Source organism: Rhinichthys klamathensis, unplaced genomic scaffold (genome assembly GCF_029890125.1).
Source record: "Rhinichthys klamathensis goyatoka isolate OS25496 unplaced genomic scaffold, OSU_Roscu_1.1 h1tg000088l_1, whole genome shotgun sequence".
Classification (NCBI taxonomy): domain Eukaryota; kingdom Metazoa; phylum Chordata; class Actinopteri; order Cypriniformes; family Leuciscidae; genus Rhinichthys; species Rhinichthys klamathensis.
The window spans coordinates 81,213-102,390 of NW_026606628.1; the positions used below are offsets into that span (position 1 = coordinate 81,213).

At 41.1% G+C, this 21,178-nt stretch overlaps 1 protein-coding gene across 2 annotated transcripts in view; it reads left to right on the plus strand.

The window, feature by feature from the left end:
* nrp2b (neuropilin 2b) overlaps positions 1-21,178 on the plus strand; it is a 90,153-nt gene that overhangs the window by 52,661 nt on the left and 16,314 nt on the right. For both annotated transcript variants that reach the window (XM_056251663.1, XM_056251662.1), the window contains exons 8-12: positions 1,592-1,736; positions 3,240-3,589; positions 8,826-8,970; positions 17,973-18,050; positions 19,049-19,192. In XM_056251663.1, the coding sequence (XP_056107638.1) occupies positions 1,592-1,736; positions 3,240-3,589; positions 8,826-8,970; positions 17,973-18,050; positions 19,049-19,192 (862 nt within the window). The remainder of the gene's footprint in view (positions 1-1,591; positions 1,737-3,239; positions 3,590-8,825; positions 8,971-17,972; positions 18,051-19,048; positions 19,193-21,178) is intronic.

The window sequence follows — 21,178 nt, forward strand, 5'->3', positions numbered from 1 at the left end:
GTGTGTGTTAGGTTATGTCAGTGAATCGTGAGAAATAGGACTCTCCCACACACTAAAGAGATGATATATTACACACTGCTTGCCCCCAGTCATCACACACACATACACACACACACACACCACTTGGCTCTCAGATACTGTGCTGTGTTGAAAAACTTCAGAGGCAGTGAAGGGGAAAGGTCACACACTCCATCATGAGGTCATTAAACAAAAGCAGATTTCTGCTATGCATGTCTGCGTCTTCCTACTGACCACAGCTTTACACACTTACGTATTAATCTAAAGCATCTCTCTCTCCTCACACACACTTTTTCCCAAGGTTTCACTCGTCTTCTATCTATCTATCTATCTATCTATCTATCTATCTATCTATCTATCTATCTATCTATCTATCTATCTATCTATCTATCTATCTATCTATCTATCTATCTATCTATCTATCTATCTATCTATCTATCTATCTATCTATCTATCTATCTCTTCCTGAGTTATTATATTATATTTCAATATTGTGATTGGATCTTTTGCATTGTTAATATTTTATTAGTTTTATAAATATTGCCACATATAAATGTTTCATTTACCAAAAGATGGCAGGTATATTTGTAGCAATCTGTGAGTTATGATGGAATATGTGAAAAATTGAACAATTGCCCCAGGTCTCCACTGCTTTTAACTAAACATATGCACAATGATTAATGACCACAGGTCCTCAGTTCATAGTTTCCTACTTTTATTTTATGATATATTGAGGCAATTTACCAAAGGTTGGAAGGTTTTTTCTTCTCATTTTTTCTAATCCGCCTTTAATCTCCTCCTTCACTCTCCGCACAAGCCAGCCTAGGACGGACCTGACCCAGGCCAGCTGGCCCGGATGTCATTGGATCCTGAGACGGGTCAGGTCCTTAGGGTCCAGGCTTTGTTTTTTTGTGTGTGCAGTGGAGCAGGACTCGCCCTCTTCTGGTCCTTCTACTCTTTCCTACTTCCTCTCTCTGGAGACAAAGATCCTGACAGAGCCTCACGTCTCTGAGGAAGAAGGAGAGATGGAGATTTTCTATCAGAGCTTGTCATCTTGTCCATCCTCACCATCCCAAGATGCAGTGACTGAAGCATATGGCATATTTCTATGATACCCTGTGAATTGCCTACTGACATACTAAACATCTGACACACTGATGCAAACGATGACAACGCCCAAAAACATGTGGTAGCGCCTGGTCTTATGTCTTTATGTGACAACATTCAAGCCCATAGATTGACAACTGATTTTTCAAACACTCTCCACACTTTCTCACCCATGTCTGTGGTCTTTAACTCATTCTGGAGGAAACAGCATTTCAAGTTTGAATTTACTATGCTAACATTGGCGTCTATGTGTGTAGTCATTGGTGTGTGTATTTTGACAGCGATTAAGGTCACAATCTCACTTGACCCCAGTAAAGAAGCTCTTACTGTGTGAGAGTTTGTGCTTGTTTGCGAGGTTAGTTTGTTTTGAATGAGTGGCCTCAGCCAAACCACCTCCTGAATAGTTGTAAATCTCTCTCTCTCTGTCTCTCTCTCTTTCTCTCTCTCTCTTTCTCTCTCCCCTTAGGTTTTCCATGCAAACGCAGACCCCTCAGAGGTGGTCCTGAACCGGATCCCTCAGCCAGTCTTAGCTCGGTTTGTCCGCATCCGACCTCAGGCATGGAAGAATGGAATCGCTTTACGCTTCGAACTTTACGGCTGTCAAATCACGGGTCAGTAAACCTCACACCACACAACTTTTTTCCAAGTCTATACACAATCTAAAATTTTTCACCAGCCCTTAAGGGAACTGATTTGTGGTTGTTAACTTTTAGAATTTACTGAACATTGATTTTATACGGGGTGTATTAAAATACAGTATATGTTTTATATTTCGCCATAGTTTTTAATATGATTATGCTGTTCGCAATGCTTCATGAGATTGTTGTTCTTTCCCTCACTAAAGATATAGATGTAGATAGGGAGTAATGACGGATGGATGGATGGATGGATGAATGGATAGATAGATAGATAGATAGATAGATAGATAGATAGATAGATAGATAGATAGATAGATAGATAGATAGATGATAGATAGATAGATAGATAGATAGATAGATAGATAGATAGATAGATAGATAGATAGATAGATAGATAGATAGATAGATAGATAGATAGATAGATAGATAGATAGTCTCGTGAACTTTCATATGCAGCAGGCCCACAGATACAGCACGTGACAAATATTGTTCCAGACGCCCACTGTGTCCCTGTCAAGTGAACTCAGATGTGTATTTATCAGAGCTCTTTAGGGTCCTGATTGAGTTTGGTTATTTATGGAGATGGGGAGATAGCAGTCACCTAATTCTGTTAGCATGTCCTGCAGCAGAAGAAGGAGGTGAGCTGCTTTTGCACTGATGTTATCAGAGACATCACACTCCATCATTACGCTATTAAACAGTGATTCGCTCCTATTTTCGTCGACACTGAGCAGGACAAATGCGCTTTTAGAGACAGGGTCTTTTTCAACACTGACACAAACGACGTACGGACACGCCACTGGCCTCCATATTAGACCTGCTGCAGTCCCGCGGGGGCCGTTGTCCCTCGGGCATCCAGCCCAGAACAAGCTGCTCTCAGTGAGGCTTGTCGCTGCCCTTCCTGTCTTTCCCACAAAAGAGTGATGCTCGGCTCGCGGGATATCCGGCACTGCCAAGCCTATAAAGATGCCTGTGAAGCCATCGATCACATTCGTGCCGCTAGCCTCGATCTGTGTTTTACTGCTCTTTCTGTCAGGAGTGTGGGTGTACCTCTGGGTGTAATTCAACTGAGATTGTTAGGATGGGCTTGAACCAGATGCCCCAGCCTGTTTTCCTGTTCTTTTGTTCTGTGTTTAAGCCATAGGCCAAAATCAATCATTTATTTCTGGTAGCTTTTGTATTTGTGGCGGTTGAGCCAGAGAATGGCTGTTTTGGGCTGAGTGGGTTTGCTTTTAACTCTGTAGAGGTGAACCTAACAAACCTGGAACACGAAATTCTTCCTGTAATAAATCCTACACACAAACACCCACTCCGTAGACCCAAAAAAACACACCCTCACATGCTCTGTTTATTTATTATTTACTCCTAAGGCCTCTCTCATGACATAACAACATGAAACATTGATCTCTCCAGCCTTAAAATGTCAATTCCCCTTTGCTTCACCATAACTCATCTTCTTGTCCATCCTCCGTTCAGACGCTCCATGCTCCGAGATGCAGGGAATGCTCTCCGGCCTCCTGCCAGACTCTCAAATCTCAGCCTCCTCCATGAGGGACATCCACGGGGCCACAGGTGCCGCCCGGCTGGTGGCCAGCCGCTCAGGATGGTTCCCCAGTCCCGCGCAGCCCGTGGCCGGTGAAGAATGGCTGCAGGTGGACCTGGGAGTCCCCAAAACCGTACGGGGTATCATCACGCAAGGGGCCCGCGGGGTGGACGGCAGTACCAGTGCCGAGAACCGGGCCTTTGTGCGGAAGTATAAACTGTCCCACAGCTTGAATGGAAAAGACTGGAGCTACATCATCGACTCCAAGACCAATTTCCCAAAGGTGAGAACTAAACTGGATTTTTAGTGCTATCACAACAATCAAGTTTTTCTGGTTAATGAAACCAAGGATGGGAATGTCGTTATCATGGGTCAGAAAATGAGCAAATGAGAGCTGGGTCTGATTTACAGTGTTATTTATTTAATTCTTTTTAATTATTTTATTTTGAATCTGCTTCCAAACTATGGTCTATTAATCAGTTGAGAAATCAGGTTAAAGCAGGGTTCCTCAGGGTTCCTGCCCTGCAGAGTTTACTTCCAACCCGAAACAAACACACCTGAACAAGCTAATCAAAGTCTTCAGGATTAATAGAAAATTGCAGATGGGTGAGTTTCATCAGGGTCTGAACTAAACTGCAGGACAAGGGCAAATCCAGGACCGGATTTGAGGAACCCTGGGTTAAAGAGTTAAAGTGATAATTAGTTAAAGTGAAACATCGTTTTTAACTGGCCCAGTCTGGTTCAGGTTGGTCTAGATCAGGATTGCTGAGTTTAGCTCAAACTCAACCATTTGAGGAACACTGGTCTAGTTGGTTGATCAGCTGGGTGAACCTGGGTTTGACCTGGTAGTCCGTTTTAGTCAAGAGCTGGTTAAGTCAGTTAAGTCAGGACCCTGCTTTCCCATCTTAAAGGGCATATTGCAGGTTAGAGGACCCAACGAGTCAATGTATAGAAAAATAATGTAGGAACTAGATTTTCTTTAAAATATACTTATAAATACGCTACAGAAGCTTCTGGAGTCGTTTTTGTGAGAAAATCTTACTTCCGCGTCTGAAAATGGGCGTGGCGGGCGTGACGTAACGGGCGGGAGAGCGGTCGATTCAAACAACAGGAAAACAATGGATCGCAATGACATTTCGGACGCTGAGGAAGTACTTACTCGTATGACGGACCACAGCCATACAATTATGAGCCTGCTATGCTGCCAAGAGAGCAGGACAGGCCAGGGCTAATCTCAGACAGAACGGTCAGAGAAACCATGAGTTGTGGTGTGAGAACCAGTGGAGAACAGGACAGGTGTCTTGGTGAGAGACGTGCTTATAGATATACACGTTCGCTAACGATATACACTGTGCTCACAATATTGTACAGATTATTACCATCGTATATCAGGCCAGCAGACATTAGTATTTTTAGGGTAGATTTATACTATTAAATGTATAAAAACTATACTTGAGTATATTTCTATTGTACAAAAAACATACCCAAGTACATTTTTAATACATATTTTTCACCTGGGTTATAACATAAACAGAAAATTAAAGATTTGAATATTTAAACAACCTGAGTAATTTTGTTTTTCAATTACAAGTTGCCTCTATTTAGGGCATGACTACCTATATCACACTATTTCATGCCAATGGTACAGTATTAGACGATCAATATTTTTGCTTCGGCATCCCATGTTGAACTCCATCATATCGCCGGGATGATAATCCTCCGATCTGAAGTACACACGACCGCGGTTCTCGAAGCCGATGCGGAAGAGAAATCCCGTCTCTTCACCTGCACAAACCGCATCAGGCACGAAAGATATACAACACCGTCCCTTTTCTTGTTATGGAAACCTGTGGACTCGATGTCCTGACAGGCCGGAGTTTTTGCAACCTCCACAAACAATAATTTACCATGACGATGATAAATTAAAATAAAAAACTACCGAAAACACACTGACTCACGGCCGCTCTCACTGAATACCAGCCTACTCTGCACTGAGCCGAGGCTGAGGCTCCCTAGCGTGACGTAAAATGACGTGATTTTGAAAAAAAAAAAGCCGTTTTTACGAGAGCAGTCCAAGAAACGCTCACTTTATCTACTAAATTAGTGCCCTTATGTCGTTTTAAAACATTTTACATCCTGCATTAACTTTTCATATGGTATTTTCATACAAGGTTATATGTTAATTTAGATTTTTTTTTTTACCTGTGTTACGACCCCAGTGTGGGTCATATCGTGTGGATTCGCTTGTCCTTGTCACCTGTTTTGTAGGTTGGAGTTGGAGTGAGTGACGTCATTGATGACTGATGGTTTACACCTGTGCTAGAGCTGATGCCGGCAAACTAAAGCAGCTCCCTTCGGTCGTGACGGGCGCGCTCTCCCCTTGTGCCATTTTGTTGTTGTCTTGTTCCCGTTTTGGTCTAGTCTCTTACTTTATTACTTTTACTTTAATAAATGTTATTCCTTTTTGCATACCACTTTAACGTGTCATCTCCTTCTTTGTCGCGGCTTGCGAGCCGGCCGTGACAAATGGGGGCTCGTCCGCTCGTTTGCTAACCTTTGAAAATTCCTGTTATTTGTCGACGTGATTTGGGAAGCGTTTTTGTTGCGTTCGGTTATTTTGTAATGAACTTGGCACGTTCATTAACTGAAACATAAAAAAAAAAGGGTGGACATTTATGAAAACCCGTCACCCGACAACTCTCCAAACTTGAAAGTGCACCACCAAAAAACTTGATAAGTTATGTGAATGATTTTAAGCGTAGGTTATATGAAGCAGGTAAGGTGGCAAAGGAACAATTGCATTCTTCACAAAAGCGTATGAAGACTATTTTCGATCGACAAACTGAGGAACGGAAATTCATGCCTGGCGATCAGGTTTTGGCTCTGCTACCTGTTGAGGGCTCCCCATTTCAAGCTCGGTTTACAGGTCCGTATGTGGTAGAAAAACAAGTTACTGACTTAAACTATCTGATTGCCACGCCAGAGAGAAGAAAGTCCACCCAGTTGTGTCATGTAAATTTGTTGAAGCCCTATTATTGCCGTTCTCACAAGATGTCAGACGATGAGGTGAAACCTGCATTAGCAGTTGAGAGAGTTTCGCTTGTGGGGGAGGAAATAGATGAGGGAGTTTCTTTTCCAGATGATACAGTACTATTGGGACGTTTAAAAAATTCAGAGACTCTTAAACATTTTTATAAAATGCTGGCTCATTTGCCTGAGGATAAATGTGGTGATTTGATTGATATTGTTAATAATCATGTTTCCTTATTTGGTGATGTACCTTCGCGTACACATTGGTTGGAGCACGATATTGATGTTGGGGATTCGAAGCCCATTCGCCAGAATTTTTATCGGGTGTCCCCAAATAAACTCCTGCATTTTAACGCTGAAGTGCAGTATATGCTGGATCATGATATTGCACGACCTTCATTTTCTAGTTGGGCATCTCCCTGCTTGCTTGTGAATAAACCTGATGGTACTTATCGGTTTTGCACCGACTATCGTAAAATAAATAGAGTAACAAAACCAGACTCATTTCCACTGCCTCGTATTGAGGATTGTGTTGACCGGGTTGGGTCGGCGAAATTTGTAAGCAAGTTCGATCTGCTTAAAGGCTATTGGCAAGTTCCATTGACCAAGAGAGCTCAAGAGATTTCCACTTTTATTACATCGGAGGGGTTATTCTCTTATAACGTTATGAGTTTTGGCCTTAGAAATGCGCCTGCAACCTTTCAGCGGCTTATGAATAGGGTTGTTTCTGGGTTAGAGGGAGTGGCCGTCTATCTAGACGATGTAGTAGTTTTCAGTGATTCATGGGAGCAGCACTTGAAGCATATCGCAGCCCTGTTCTCTCATCTTGAAGAGGCTGGCCTGACCGTCAATCTGGCTAAATGCGAGTTTGCCAAGGGCACTGTGACTTACCTAGGTAAGGTAGTTGGACAGGGGTGTGTGCGACCAGTTCGGGCTAAGGTTGAGGCCATTGATCACTTTCCGTCTCCTACTACTAAGAAGGAGTTGATGCGGTTTTTAGGGTTAGTAGGTTACTATCGGGGATTTTGCAGGAATTTTTCTACCGTGGTAGCCCCTCTCACTGATCTGTTGAAAGCAAAAGTAGCTTTTGTTTGGACATCTACCTGTCAGGAGGCTTTTGAGGCAGCTAAATCACTGCTTACATCCACTCCTGTGTTGGCAGCGCCTCGTTTTGATCGTTCTTTTCAGGTATGTGTGGATGCTAGCAATGTGGGTGCTGGAGCAGTGTTGTTACAGGCTGGGGAGGAAGGAATTTATTGTCCAGTTAGCTACTTCTCAAAAAAGTTTAATTCTTATCAGTTGAATTATTCGGTGGTTGAAAAGGAGGCATTAGCTTTGATTTGGGCTTTGCAACACTTTGAAGTGTATGTGGGATCCGTGTCAGACCCATTGGTTGTGTATACAGACCACAATCCGCTTGTCTATTTACATTCTTTGCGGTGTCCAAACCAACGGTTGACTCGTTGGTGCCTTTTCTTGCAATCATATGCACTTGACATCCGACATATCAAGGGGACTGACAATGTGGTAGCTGACGCATTGTCTAGAGCTCCTTATTCTTTTTAACTTATTGACTAACCATGTTTTGCTCTGCTTGTCTGTCTTAAATTGCTTCCACAGGGCCCGTGGTTGCTGAGGATATTGGAGAGTATTACAGAGTGGTGGGTCTTTCAAGTTTGGAGAGTTGTCGGGTGACGGGTTTTCATAAATGTCCACCCTTTTTTTTTTATGGGGGGAGGTGTTACGACCCCAGTGTGGGTCATATCGTGTGGATTCGCTTGTCCTTGTCACCTGTTTTGTAGGTTGGAGTTGGAGTGAGTGACGTCATTGATGACTGATGGTTTACACCTGTGCTAGAGCTGATGCCGGCAAACTAAAGCAGCTCCCTTCGGTCGTGACGGGCGCGCTCTCCCCTTGTGCCATTTTGTTGTTGTCTTGTTCCCGTTTTGGTCTAGTCTCTTACTTTATTACTTTTACTTTAATAAATGTTATTCCTTTTTGCATACCACTTTAACGTGTCATCTCCTTCTTTGTCGCGGCTTGCGAGCCGGCCGTGACACCTGCAATATGTTCTTTAAGCATTATATAATCTGCTTTTTCCAGCAGAGGACTGAAGTGAAGAATTTAACTGGAGTTGAATTAGGTTAATTAGTTAATCTTGCTAATTTAAATATTGTGGGTCGTTGAAAAGGCTACATTAATGAACAGTTAACCAGAATCAGATTATTAACAGACTTACTTCATTCTTTCCTGCTCATCTCAGCGACTCAGCATTTCACTTCTAGATTCCCAATCTCCCACTCTGAGAGCAGAATTCAATTATGCTGCAAGCTTTGATAACATTCCAGTGAAATCATCCACGGTGGTGTTAATTAAAACCTGAGCTGCAGAGCTGCGTCAGAGACTTTCTCAAAAACAGAGAATATCCACTAGCTTTCCTCTCAGTCACACAGCTGTGCTAAAGTGCCTTTGTGATTCTGCTCCACCAGATTTTTGAGGGCAACACACACTACGACACCCCAGAGATCCGTCGCTTCGAGGAGATTGTGGCCCAGTTTATCAGGGTGTATCCTGAGAGGTGGTCGCCCGCCGGCATCGGAATGAGACTGGAGATACTGGGTTGTGACTTGCCAGGTAAGACCTGTTTTTTTTTATTTTGTTTTGTTTTGTTTTGTTTTGTTTTGTTTTGTTTTGTTTTGTTTTGTTTTGTTTTGTTTTGTTGTGTTGTGTTTTCTTGTGTTGTGTTTTCTTGTGTTTTGTTTTGTGTTGTTTTGTGTTGTTTTGTGTTGTGTTTTCTTGTGTTGTGTTTTCTTGTGTTGTGTTTTCTTGTGTTTTGTTTTGTTTTGTTTTGTTTTGTTTTGTGTTGTTTTGTGTTGTTTTGTGTTGTGTTGTGTTGTGTTGTGTTTTCTTGTGTTTTGTTTTGTTTTGTTTTGCTTTGCTTTGTTTTGTTTCGTTTTGGTTTTCATTCTTTATTCTATGACTTTAGACAACACAAAGCAGATTAATAATAATCACGATAAACTCTTCATCCGCTGAGTAATAAAGTTCATTAGCCTAGCTGCAGGCTTTTTACATTACCTGTAGCAACTTCACATTAATGAATAATACAAAAAAAAGGATGTGCGGTCACAGGTGTGTGCATTTATTGGCTATTGGCAGCAACTTCAACGTGGTTTATCCATCCAGATTTTTAAAGTCAGAATTATCAGTTTTAATTCAAAACAAACACACCGCCTCCAGCTACAGCAGTAGGAAGAAAACCACTCTGTCACTTTCATCTTTGCTCTCTGTCCCCGATGTCCTTCATATATCCTCCTCCTGAATCTTTTACCTGTCACAGCGTGACGATCAGCCAAAAGGACACACGACTGCTCCCTCTGGACCTGGCCTGGGCTTTATAAAGCGGCAGGCCGAGGGGCAGTAATCGACGGGCTGTCTTCATGGCTCTGTGTCTGCAGGAATGCCGGGGGCAAAGGAGCATTAGAGGAGTTGCTAGAAAGGACGATGTGGGCGGAGGCCAGGGGAAGCCTCAGGGCTGAGTGCCCAGGTTTATTAGCATGGCAAGAGTGCAGGAGGAAGAAGACATGATGAAAAGTCAGACAGAGAGCCGGTGCTGGCTCTGGGTTAGTTGGTGGCACTTTGCAGGCAGAAGATGAGATCCGGGCTGAAAGCTTCATGTGTCATCAGCGGTTCTTGGCGCGATACAGGGTTTACAGAGCCTATGGGCCATAAATGAATAAGAGCGAAAGATCAAGAGAGAGAGAAAGAGACGATAATCAAAGCGGAAGAAAGAAATGAGGGATGGATCAAAGCCAGTGAGTTAATGAGTGACGAAAAATGGACTGACGGCCGATTGTGTTTGTGTACACACGGTTATGTTTGCGTGAGGGAATGCGATGACAGTGCGGCAAGGCTCCGCAGTGCACAACTGCGCACCAGATGTTCGAGACACAGGGGGCTCAATCTACCCCACTCACTGTTGAAACTACAGCCCCAGTTCCTAATCTCCACAGTAAATCTAATCACATACAGATCCCGAGACACACAAACACACTTGAGTTATATACACTTGCATGTGACTTTGAATTTTGGATGGGAATGTCAACATTATGGCTGTTTCGTTTCCTACCATCTGTTAAGCACATCCACAGTCATCCATACCAGTACCGGTCCTCAAATGAGCCGTTTGACAGCAAAAAAAAAAAAACATATAGACCTGCGGTTTGAGTGTTTTGTTTTGACATTTTTTACTCTATGACTTTGGACATGTCACAAAGCAGATTAATTATAATCATGATAATCAATTCATCCGGTGACTAATAAAGTTCATTAGCCTAGCTGTAGGCTGTTTACATTGCCTGTAGCAACTTTATATGCAAATGATGTGCGGTCACAGGTGTGTGTATTCATTGGATATTGGCAGCAACTTCAATGTGGCTCATCCTGTTAGATTTTACGGTCAGAATTTAATTGAAAATAATAAACACACCGCCCCCAGCTACAGCAGTGTTACATATACTTACATGTGACTTTGATTTGTGTTTATTTTCCTTTTGTACTTTTTTCGTTTCCGTCCATAAGCCCCAACATTATGGTTGTTTCGTTTCCTACCATCTGTTAAGCACCTCCATGGTGATCACTAGTACCGGTCCTCAAAGGAGCCGTTTGACAACAAAAAACATACAGACCTACGGTTTGAGTGAGCTTGTCCTAATTCGGTGCTCCAAAGCAAACTGTACTTTTGTAAATTGTGGTTGTTTGCAGCTGTGGAGCGAGGGTGAGGGACTCAGGGGCCGGGGCTGCTGTTGTTCTGATTTTGAGCGGCCGTGGGGATTCGCGGAAAGAGAGAGACGTTAAATATTCACAGGGCTACATCAGTCTCACTTCACTGCACAGAGATGTTTACGCCAATCACACACATCTGCCACCGCGTTCATAGTCGTCTACTGACTGAACACACACATGCACACATTTAATTTCATATAGAGAGAGATTATTAGAAGTTATTATTACATGGCGCTCTGGAATACTTGATTCTGATTGGTCGATTGTGACATTCTGCGGTCAAGTATTTTTATATAATGACTGCATAGCTGTATAATTGACTATTGTCCCCAGCAACCAGTTTCTCTCATATCATTCCACAGTCTCTTTCTTCTCACATGCTAAAGTAATTTAGGCTCAAATTTATATTACTGTCCATTGATTTGGTAAGGAGCCTTGGCATAAGCAGGATAATGTAAAGTCATATACTCTGTGTCGTAGTTCTGATCTCCAGGGGTTATTTGATTATAATGACAATCTGACTATAAATATTACACACATATATCATACTACTTCTGTATACTGTACAAACTCACACAAACCAAGGTCATACATTCCTGGAGTTATTCTGAGCTGCAGCTAAGCAACGATTTTGTCCCCAAATCCCATCACTCTCCCAGAGGAAGGAAATTTGGAGTGAGGGACACAAGGAGAGAAATAATGAATTGATGAATAAATAAACAGAGGCGTGGCAGACAGACCTTGTGTGAGCAAGACCGTGGAAGACACACAGAGGGACTTTAGATATTTCAATCAGGCACCCTTGTCTATTATTCATTACTGGACTCAACGTCAAGCTGGACTCAACGTCGAGAGAGAGAGAGAGAGAGAGAGAGAGAGAGAGAGAGAGAGAGAGAGAGAGAGAGAGAGAGAGAGAGAGAGAGAGAGAGAGAGAGAGAGAGAGAGAGAGAGAGAGAGAGAGAGAGAGAGAGAGAGAGAGAGAGAGAGAGAGAGAGAGAGAGAGAGAGAGAGAGAGAGAGAGAGAGAGAGAGAGAGAGAGAGGACAGTGACCTCTGCTGGGTGTAGCGCATCTCAAAATTGAAGAAGCTGGAGGGAGACGCCTTTAACACAGCATGCAACCCTTTGAGACTAGGCTCGGCTAAACTTCTCTCCCGCTCGGGCTGAGTGAGGATGCTGAGATTCAGGAGCACAGGGTTACTGCTGTTCACAGAAGACAGTAAGGACTTCAAACAACAGCTGTGAATGGAATGGCTACAGTGACTGGATGCTAACTGCCTTAGCCAAGAAGTACAAAAATCAGCAATGTATGAAAATTATGAGTACAAATCAACACATGGGTTTTAAAATCGCAAGTTACCATTCAAATCAAATCATTACCATTCAAAAGTTTTGGGTCTGTATTTTTTCAATGGTTTTGAAAAAAGTCTTATGTTCACTACATTCATTTAATCAAAAACAGTAATATTGTGAAATATTGTTACACAAATCGCCAAATATGATTACAATTTGAAATAACTGTTTTTAAAATAACAGTTGTGTACAACTGTTTTCCAGTATTCTTTAATGAATAGAGAGTTTAAAAGAACAGCATTTATTTGATATAGAATCTTTTGTAACATCATATATGTCGTTACTGTCAGGATGTGCAGTACTCACTGATCACTCTCAGATGTGCGGGCAGGGCCTGTGGCTGTCCGTCAAGGGAACAGTGGGTGTGGTTTAGGACACAGCGTTCCACTCTTCGTTCCTTGCCGGGGCAGCTGGAGATGTGATGGAAAATTGTTTCCTGTTCTTATCATCTTTGACAAGGAGAGTGTAATCATTTCTCTCCGGCTCGACCTCATTCTCTCGCCAAAACCGAGGGTCTCCCTCACCATCTTTCCCTGCTACTTCTCTATCAGGATGGATGCATGTGAGCTGAAGGACAACCGCTCCCCTGATCTAGTTGAATTGGCGCTTTGTAGTTCTCATCCACATGTTTCTGTTTAGTGTAGTCCCCCTACACAACCCGTGTTTGCACACAGACATTTACCCACAAAGCCCACATGTCATTCTTCATATCCTCCCAGTGTAAATATTTAGGTTGATCTCCACTCCTCCCCTCCTCTTTTTCCATACTGCACATCTTCCCTCCTCTTTATTATAAAATAAGGCCTACTTCAGTCTTTGTACAGTTGTCTTTGTATAGTACAGCTCTCCTACTAGAAACTGAATGAAAATTCTGTCAAAGCCTGTTTGACATTCTTTCTTCTGGAGAACAGATATTATGATATCAAGATATTTTGAAGAATATTTCAGCTGTTCTTGTCCAAGCAATGACAGTCAATGGAGTCCAAAACATTTTTTTATTGTACAGACAAAAAAAAAAAAAAACAGACATTTTTCAGAATATCATATTTTTTGTGTTCTGCATAAGAAATAAAGAAATGCATGTTTGGAACGACATGACTGTGAGCAAATGATGACAGAGTTTTCCCAACACACTCTCATGGCAATTCATAAGTATTTTATGTTTTAGTGAATTAGTGGCAAATTCATATGAAGCTGTATGTTTTTGATGTGCTTACGTCCCACTGACAGTAAAGTTTGGGGTGGACCTTCATACTTATTTTTTTCTTTCTTGTAGAATAGCTACTTTTTCTCATGAGATTGGGTTGGAATTTTCGTTTTTGTGTTCACTATCTCTTGAGATTTTCTGAAACATAATGCTAAATGACACTGTGACTTCCAATTATTGGTTTGTATAACATGATTAATAACACAACTGCTATTTGGATATTTAATGAGCCAAGCAATATGAAGGTTTGTGATTGGTTACAGTATATGGCGTTAAACAACCCGCCGTAGCATTCTAGCCATGGTTAGGTGCAGTGTATAAACTTAAAAACTGTTTCGAAGAGATTTGAAATGTTTGTGATAAGCATTCACTCTCTATCAAGCCGGTTGAAGATTGTTTTTTGAAATCGCCGTTGTTGTTTTTGAAGCAGGGTTCTCGGAGGACATCTGATGTGAATATGAACACTTTCGCCCTGAATATTTCTAGGCATGTGAAGCATATTAGATATCTATCTCCTGGAGATGATTTGTTGGTTTAACTGAGCTCCAGATGAAAGTCCTTATCAGAGGCCAAGCACAGGCCTGTCTGAACTCAGTATGTATCTGTGCGTTTGTATTTGGGGAATTTACTAGCTGAGATATAACACGATAAACCTTCTGTTACTTTCTGTGTTCAAAAGAAACAGAGACAAAAGCTTTAATTAGTTCAGTGCCGCTGGAAAATGGCTTTGTTTTTGAATTCTGGAGGCCAAACGACTGGTCTTTCAAGTTGGAAATGTTTAATTAGGTTGCCTATGAATAAGCATCAGTGATTAAGTATGCGTTTTTGTGTGTGTGTGCATGTTTGGAGCATGCTTACTATTTCGTTTAATGTGGTTGTGTACATGAACACATTGTTATAATTCGCCACATCAGCTTTGATGATCACTTTCACAGTTGCTGATCCGGTCTGACTCCTGTTCTTTGTTTGGTACTCCACACAATCTCTTTGTTTTTCCTTGCTATGCTGTCTCTGCTCAAGATCTCAGTCAGGCGCTGAAGTACAGCCGGTCTGCCTGCCAGGGGCACATTTACTCCAAGGCTTTCTATGTAATTGAACATTTTTTCCATCTTGCTATGAAAACGCTGAGTCAGAGATTGCCAAGGCTCAGCGGGGCCCATGAGGCTGGAAACAGGGCTAACTCCGCTCTGTGCCCTGAATTCAGAGGTTAAAAACAAGGTAATCATTCAGGGTGAGGAGGAGTGACCCCAAAACCAGCCCTTGCTTGTAAATATCTGGTCTGTCTTTGAGACTTGTAAACATTTCGTGGCCTTAATGTGTTATCAGGCTGTGGAGGAAATCTCAGGCAACGCCCAGAGAGTTCTGGGATCCAGATCAATTGGCTGCATCAATAGAGCTTTAGAGCATATTGGAAATCAATTGCCATGTCTTGCTCTGATCCATAGCTGGAGCTTCAGGTATAAGGAGGAATTAGCAGCATATTTCACATATGGGTATATAGAAATCACATTAAGGGAAATATCTGGTGTCAGTTTAAAAATAATTGTAAATAATGTTGAACATTAGCTAATTAACAGGTAAGTGTTCAGACTTGTTGAATGAGCCAATGATACAATGATGAACCACTTGTGCTCATGTTGGCTCATTTTGACCTCCCTGTTAACACCTTTAACAGAAACATATACACTACTATGTAAAAGTTTTTTTTTTTTAAAGAAAATAATACTTTTACTCAGCAAAGATGCATTGAAATGATTAAAAGCGATTCAAAGTTTGTAATGGTATATAATTAGATTTCAACTTACTATATATATATATATATACACTACCGTTCAAAAGTTTGGGGTCAGTGAGAATTTTATTTTTATTTTTTGGAGGAAAGAAATCAATACTTTTATTTATCAAGGAATAATTAATTTGATCGAAAGTGACAGTAAAGACATTTATAATGTTACAAAAGTCTTTTGAACTTCCTATTCATCAAAGAATCCTAAAAAAAAAAAAAAAAAACTGTACAACTGACAGACCAACAACTGTTTCAACATTGATAATAATAATAAATGTTTCTTGAGCATCAAATCCTCAAATTATACTGATTTGTGAAGGATCATTTGACACTGAAGACACTGACACTGGTGATGCTGAAAATTCAGCTTTGATCACAGGAATAAATTACACTTTACTATATATTCACACAGAAAACAGCTGATTTACACTGGAATAATATTTAATACTATAACTGATTTTTGTTGTATTTTTAATCAAATAAGCGCTGCCATGGTTAGCAGAAGAGAATTCTTTTAAAAGTATTTAAAATCGTACCGACCCCAAACTTTTGAACGGTAGTGTATATACAAAAATAAAATGTTTTCAACATTAGTAATGTTTCTTAAGGAGCAAATAAGCATACCAGAATGATTTCTGAAGGATCATATGACACTGACTGGAGTAATGATGCTGAACATTCAGCTCTGCCATCATAGAAAAAAAGTAAACTTTACCATTTATTCAAAAATAAAAAAAAGTTATTTTTAATTGTAATAATATTTCACAATATTACTGTTTTACTGTATTTCTGTCAGGACCACTATCGTCAAATACGATTGACAAGCATACAGTTTGGATTGGCGGTATGGTTCTGTTCTGGGCGAGAACTCCCTGCGCACCCATGCAGCCTAGCATGGATAAGAGCAGGACAGCAACAATAACCCCCCTTAGGGTAAACAGAACAGAACCAACATGAATGTATTGCAGATATCATTCATTCAAGATTTTAAAATACAACATAATTCGAGAATTTATTCTGATTCGAGGGGAATCAGAATGCCAAACTGACTGACGAGAGGAGGAGCTGGGGATGGAGGAGGGTAATTAGCTCCTGAGAAACGTGATAGCTGCTGATAATACTGAAGGAGCTTATATATGTATACAGTGATAGGCGTCATATTCCTATAGGTAGACGTGGATCAGCTGACCTGCCAGAACTGACGCTACGCTTGATTTTTGATCAAATAAATGCAGCCTTAAAAAACATAATAAAAAAAACATTACAAAAATTCTTACTGAACAGTAGTGCACATTAGACAGGACAGGAGTGTGTCATACTTTATGTATGTGAGGCTAAAGAAAGAAAGGTGTGTTACCTAACAGAGAGTTCTCAGTTCCCAGGAGGTTAATTGCATTTGTAAAGGGCAGAAAATTAATAGAGTTTAATGTCAGAAGCCGCCAGCTGGTGCATCCCTTTCATGTACGCACCCGCTTATAGAAATTAATAACATATTAATATTACAGTAGGCCTCTCCTTTTCATGTTGTGCTAAAGTGTCTACATGATTAGTGTTACGCCACTCACGTATTTGCCAATTAAGCAGGGAATTGTTAAGAGTAATGACATTAATGACTTTAAGAGCTGACAATCATTACTCATTTACGCCTCGTTGTCTCTAAATCTTCCTTCGCTTGATCCCCCGCAGGGAACGAAGAGAGATGCAACGGCTGATTTAACATTTTCCGTCATAACAAATTATCACCGCAGAAACCATGTAAGAGCGCTGTTGCAATTGCTTTGTTGCTGTCTGGCTTGTGTCATTTTGGCCAAAACTCGCGTCACTTATTGGCGAGAGACGTGGAGAGAAAGAAGAGAAATAAAGCTAAAGAAGTCAACTACTGTATGTTGCTGTACTGTATAAAAATGAAAGCGAGCGAGAGACAGTCAGAGGAGGGAATAATGTCTTTGGAAGTCTTGTGTGGTGACTCATGGAAAATAGCTGTGGCAGCAATGGTTTCACTTTTAAATGCATTGTGGGTAACTGGTACAGTAACTGCAGTTGTCTGAGGTGGAATGGCAGTGGTGATGAAGCTATAATCTAGAGAATATGCTCTCTCTCTCTCTATAAGAGCACTTCACAGTAAATAGCTCTCAGATGCTTAGAATTTTTTTTTCTAGTTGTGGTTTTTTAATATTTATCTTATTGTAAACGCACAATGTGTGCATGTGGTGCATGTGCACATTTTTAATTGTCTCGGCCTGGTTTATGTGTGTCTGGTGGCTGTGGCCACTTTTTGGGGGACAGATGCTGGTGTGCATGCATGCCTGTGTGCGATCATGTATGATTATTCTGTCATTTCTTATTTTAGGAGTGTTTGCCAGACACTATGTGTAAGTTAGGGAGACTTGTGTATTCATCAGCACTGGTACAATGATCTTCTTTAGAGGATATTAATTGTGCCTCACACGTTTTTGTTTTCTCAGTCAGGCTTATTTCTAAAACGTGCTGTTTTTTACTTTATTTTAGAATCTACCACCATTCCTGACACAGTTACGCCTACCCTTCCCCCTCAGGATGTGACAAGTACCGCCCACAGGACACCAGGTAATCAAACAGAGCACCTTACTTACAGAAAATATTACTATAGTGCACAAGATCAGATCTCGCTGTAGAGTGAATATCAATTTATCCAATCAATTCAATGTATATTACAAAATACTTGGCTGAGATGTAATGGGAATATCTAGTAGAGCATGTCTCATTAATGAATGTTTATATAAGCAATTTTAGTATATCACACATGCACTTTTATTTACAGTACTCTGCTGTGTAATTGCAGCTTTGCTTTTCCCAGAGCTCTAATAACAGATTGCCGCCCCTCCATTTCTACACACTTATGTGTTGATGAGTAGAGGCTCGCAGCATGAACTCTAACATTATGCTAACTAGCATAGCAGCATGCCTTTGGATGGATGGCTGATGGAGGCCCGCTAAATGCTGAGGCAAAGCGCTCCATATAGATGAGGCTGTACTGGAGTCTGTCAGTGTCTGCATGTTAACAAAGCAGCAGCACCAGCAGCAGGGCCAGTCTGTGCACATACAGTGAGGCTGAAATCTGTGCACATACATTACAGTGAAACAAGAATCTGTCACGTACAGTGAGACAGCAATCTCTTACGTAGAATGAAACTGGAAACTGCAATGTACAGTGAGACATGAATCTCTCCGGTGAAGCAAGAATATTTGCATATTTAGTGAAATGGCAATCTTTTATATACAGTGAGACTGTTAACTTTCACTTACAGTGAAAAGGGATTCTGTGCACATACAGTGAAACAGGAAAATGTGCACATACAGTGAGACAGAAATCTATGCACATAGGAAACTGGAATCTTTATGTACATTAGAAACTGGGAATAAATACAGTGAGAGCAATCTGTGTATGTAAAATGAGACAAATGTATATATATATATATATATTTCATGAGGAAATACACATAGTAGGACACATAGTCATAGGACAAATATAGTATGTGTGTGTTATGGGAGAGCCTACAACAGGTCATGGAAAATGAGTATGTTTGCTCTTTCTCTCTTCCCAGCTCCCACCACTCTGTCATCTCTGGGTGGTCTGTGTGACTTTGAGCAGAGTATGTGTGGATGGACCCACGACCCCATGTCTGATCTGAAGTGGTCTCTGTATAGTTCCTCTAGCCCTAGTCTGGACCTGACACTGGGATCTGACAGTAAGTGCATCTTAATAAAAGATATCCCATACTAATCTCTTCCAACATAAACAAAAACATTGGGAATTTTGGTATAGCATTGGGGAAATCAGGAACTGTGTGAAGACAAATGTGCTTGATTAATAAGGATTGTTAGGAAAATAAACAGGGACAGCAGAAGATGGTCAGAAAGGAAGTATTGTGTTGTATGGTAACCTACTGTGACCGTACTGCACAAAAGACATTTTTTGACCTTCTTTTACCCTTGTCCTCTTTATGAATCCACACTCTCACACACATGCGCTCACCTCTCATTTTCCATCCATCCGTCTCATTACTGGTGTGTAATTAATGTGATGGTTGAAATCTGGGAATAGTATCTGTCATTCTCTCAGTCCATCCTCGTTCTTCCTCTGGGAGTTTGTACATCTCTTCACATCCCTGAGCTTACCTGACCTTTATCAACCCTACGTGAAAAAAAAGATGAGCGCTTCACTAATTCTGCACACACACACACACACACACACACACACACACACACACACACACACACACACAGTTCTCCATGTCCTCACTGCTTTCCTGGAGCACTCTGCCTTGTGAGGTTGTTAAAACAATCTTGCACTGTTTTCCATATGTCAAGTTTTAAAGAGAGATCCAGCAGTAAAGAGGAAAGAATCCTGTCCTGTTTTAACCATTCCCAAACCAATTGCACCCCCAATCCTAAGACTTTTGCCTCTCTCTCTCTCTCTCTCTCTCTCTCTCACACACACACACACACACACACTCCCATTCTCTCTTTAACACCAGGGGTGTCACGTCACATTCCTCACCTTTTCCAAACAAACTGTGTAGATCCCCTAACACAAAACTTCTAGAAACTCAAACTCGATTTCACACGAAGTTGGTTTCCAAAATGTATCTCAATGCATTTCATAACACAAGTACACACAGTATTCTTAGTATTGTTGCATGAAGTGCTTTAGTACTGTAGCTAGAGTCTTTCCGATCAAGGGGTCAAGGTTTGGCTGGTAAGCTTGTAGATGTTAGTACATCATCTGGGGCCAAAAAGCTACTTTCTCCATTGACTGCCAGATTCGAGTAGATGTTTTATATGGAAGCCTGTTTCTTCTCAGTAAAGGAAATAATAATACAAAAAAAAATAAAAAATAGATTTGAAGTCACATTAAGAAATATAAAATTGCAATTACAAGATAAAAAGTCACACAGTCCAATGTGGAAACGGACTTCTATAGTTATGCCAGTGATGTTTTTGCATATGGAGTATGTTTCTGGCTTCCCAGCATCCCTGGACAAGAGCTGCTCAACTCATTCACTTTATAGCACAGCTCTCTCCCATAAAACGATCCAACATCAAAGTAAGCCGTGTAGATCCCATGTCAAGTCAAGTCAAGTCAAGTCAAGTCATCTTCATTTATATAGCGCTTTTAACAATGAATTGTTTCAAAGCAGCTTTACAGAGATAAACATATAATTTAAGGTAACAGATTGTTTTGGCGTTATAGCGGTTCTTGAATAATGTTACTTCCAGCTAAAGTTAACTTTGATTGATTCACCTCCGTCGAAATGATCAGACTTTAAACGCGAACCTGTGATTAACGCTGACGGCGTTCACATGCTCATTCAGAATTCTATAGTTATGTGCTTTTTAAAATATGTGCGCAGGTTTGTAATTCATACAACCCAGCCTAAACAAACTACTTTTCTTGCCTATAAATTTTGATACAGAATTTTGTTTTATTTTATCACTTCGGGGTACGCGAGCCGGAATTCACAACGCTTTATCTGTAGAGTGGGAAAGGGATCCTCCATAGGGAGAGGATAGTGGATACTTCAGCACTGCATTGTCATCGGGTCCAGGCGAATCTCCTTCGTCAGATCTGGACACGGCCTGGATCCGGCAGGCTGCGGGAAAACCTCGGGATAAACAAAGACACTAATATTAGCGTAGATGCCATTCTTCTTATGATGTAGCGAGTACATCAA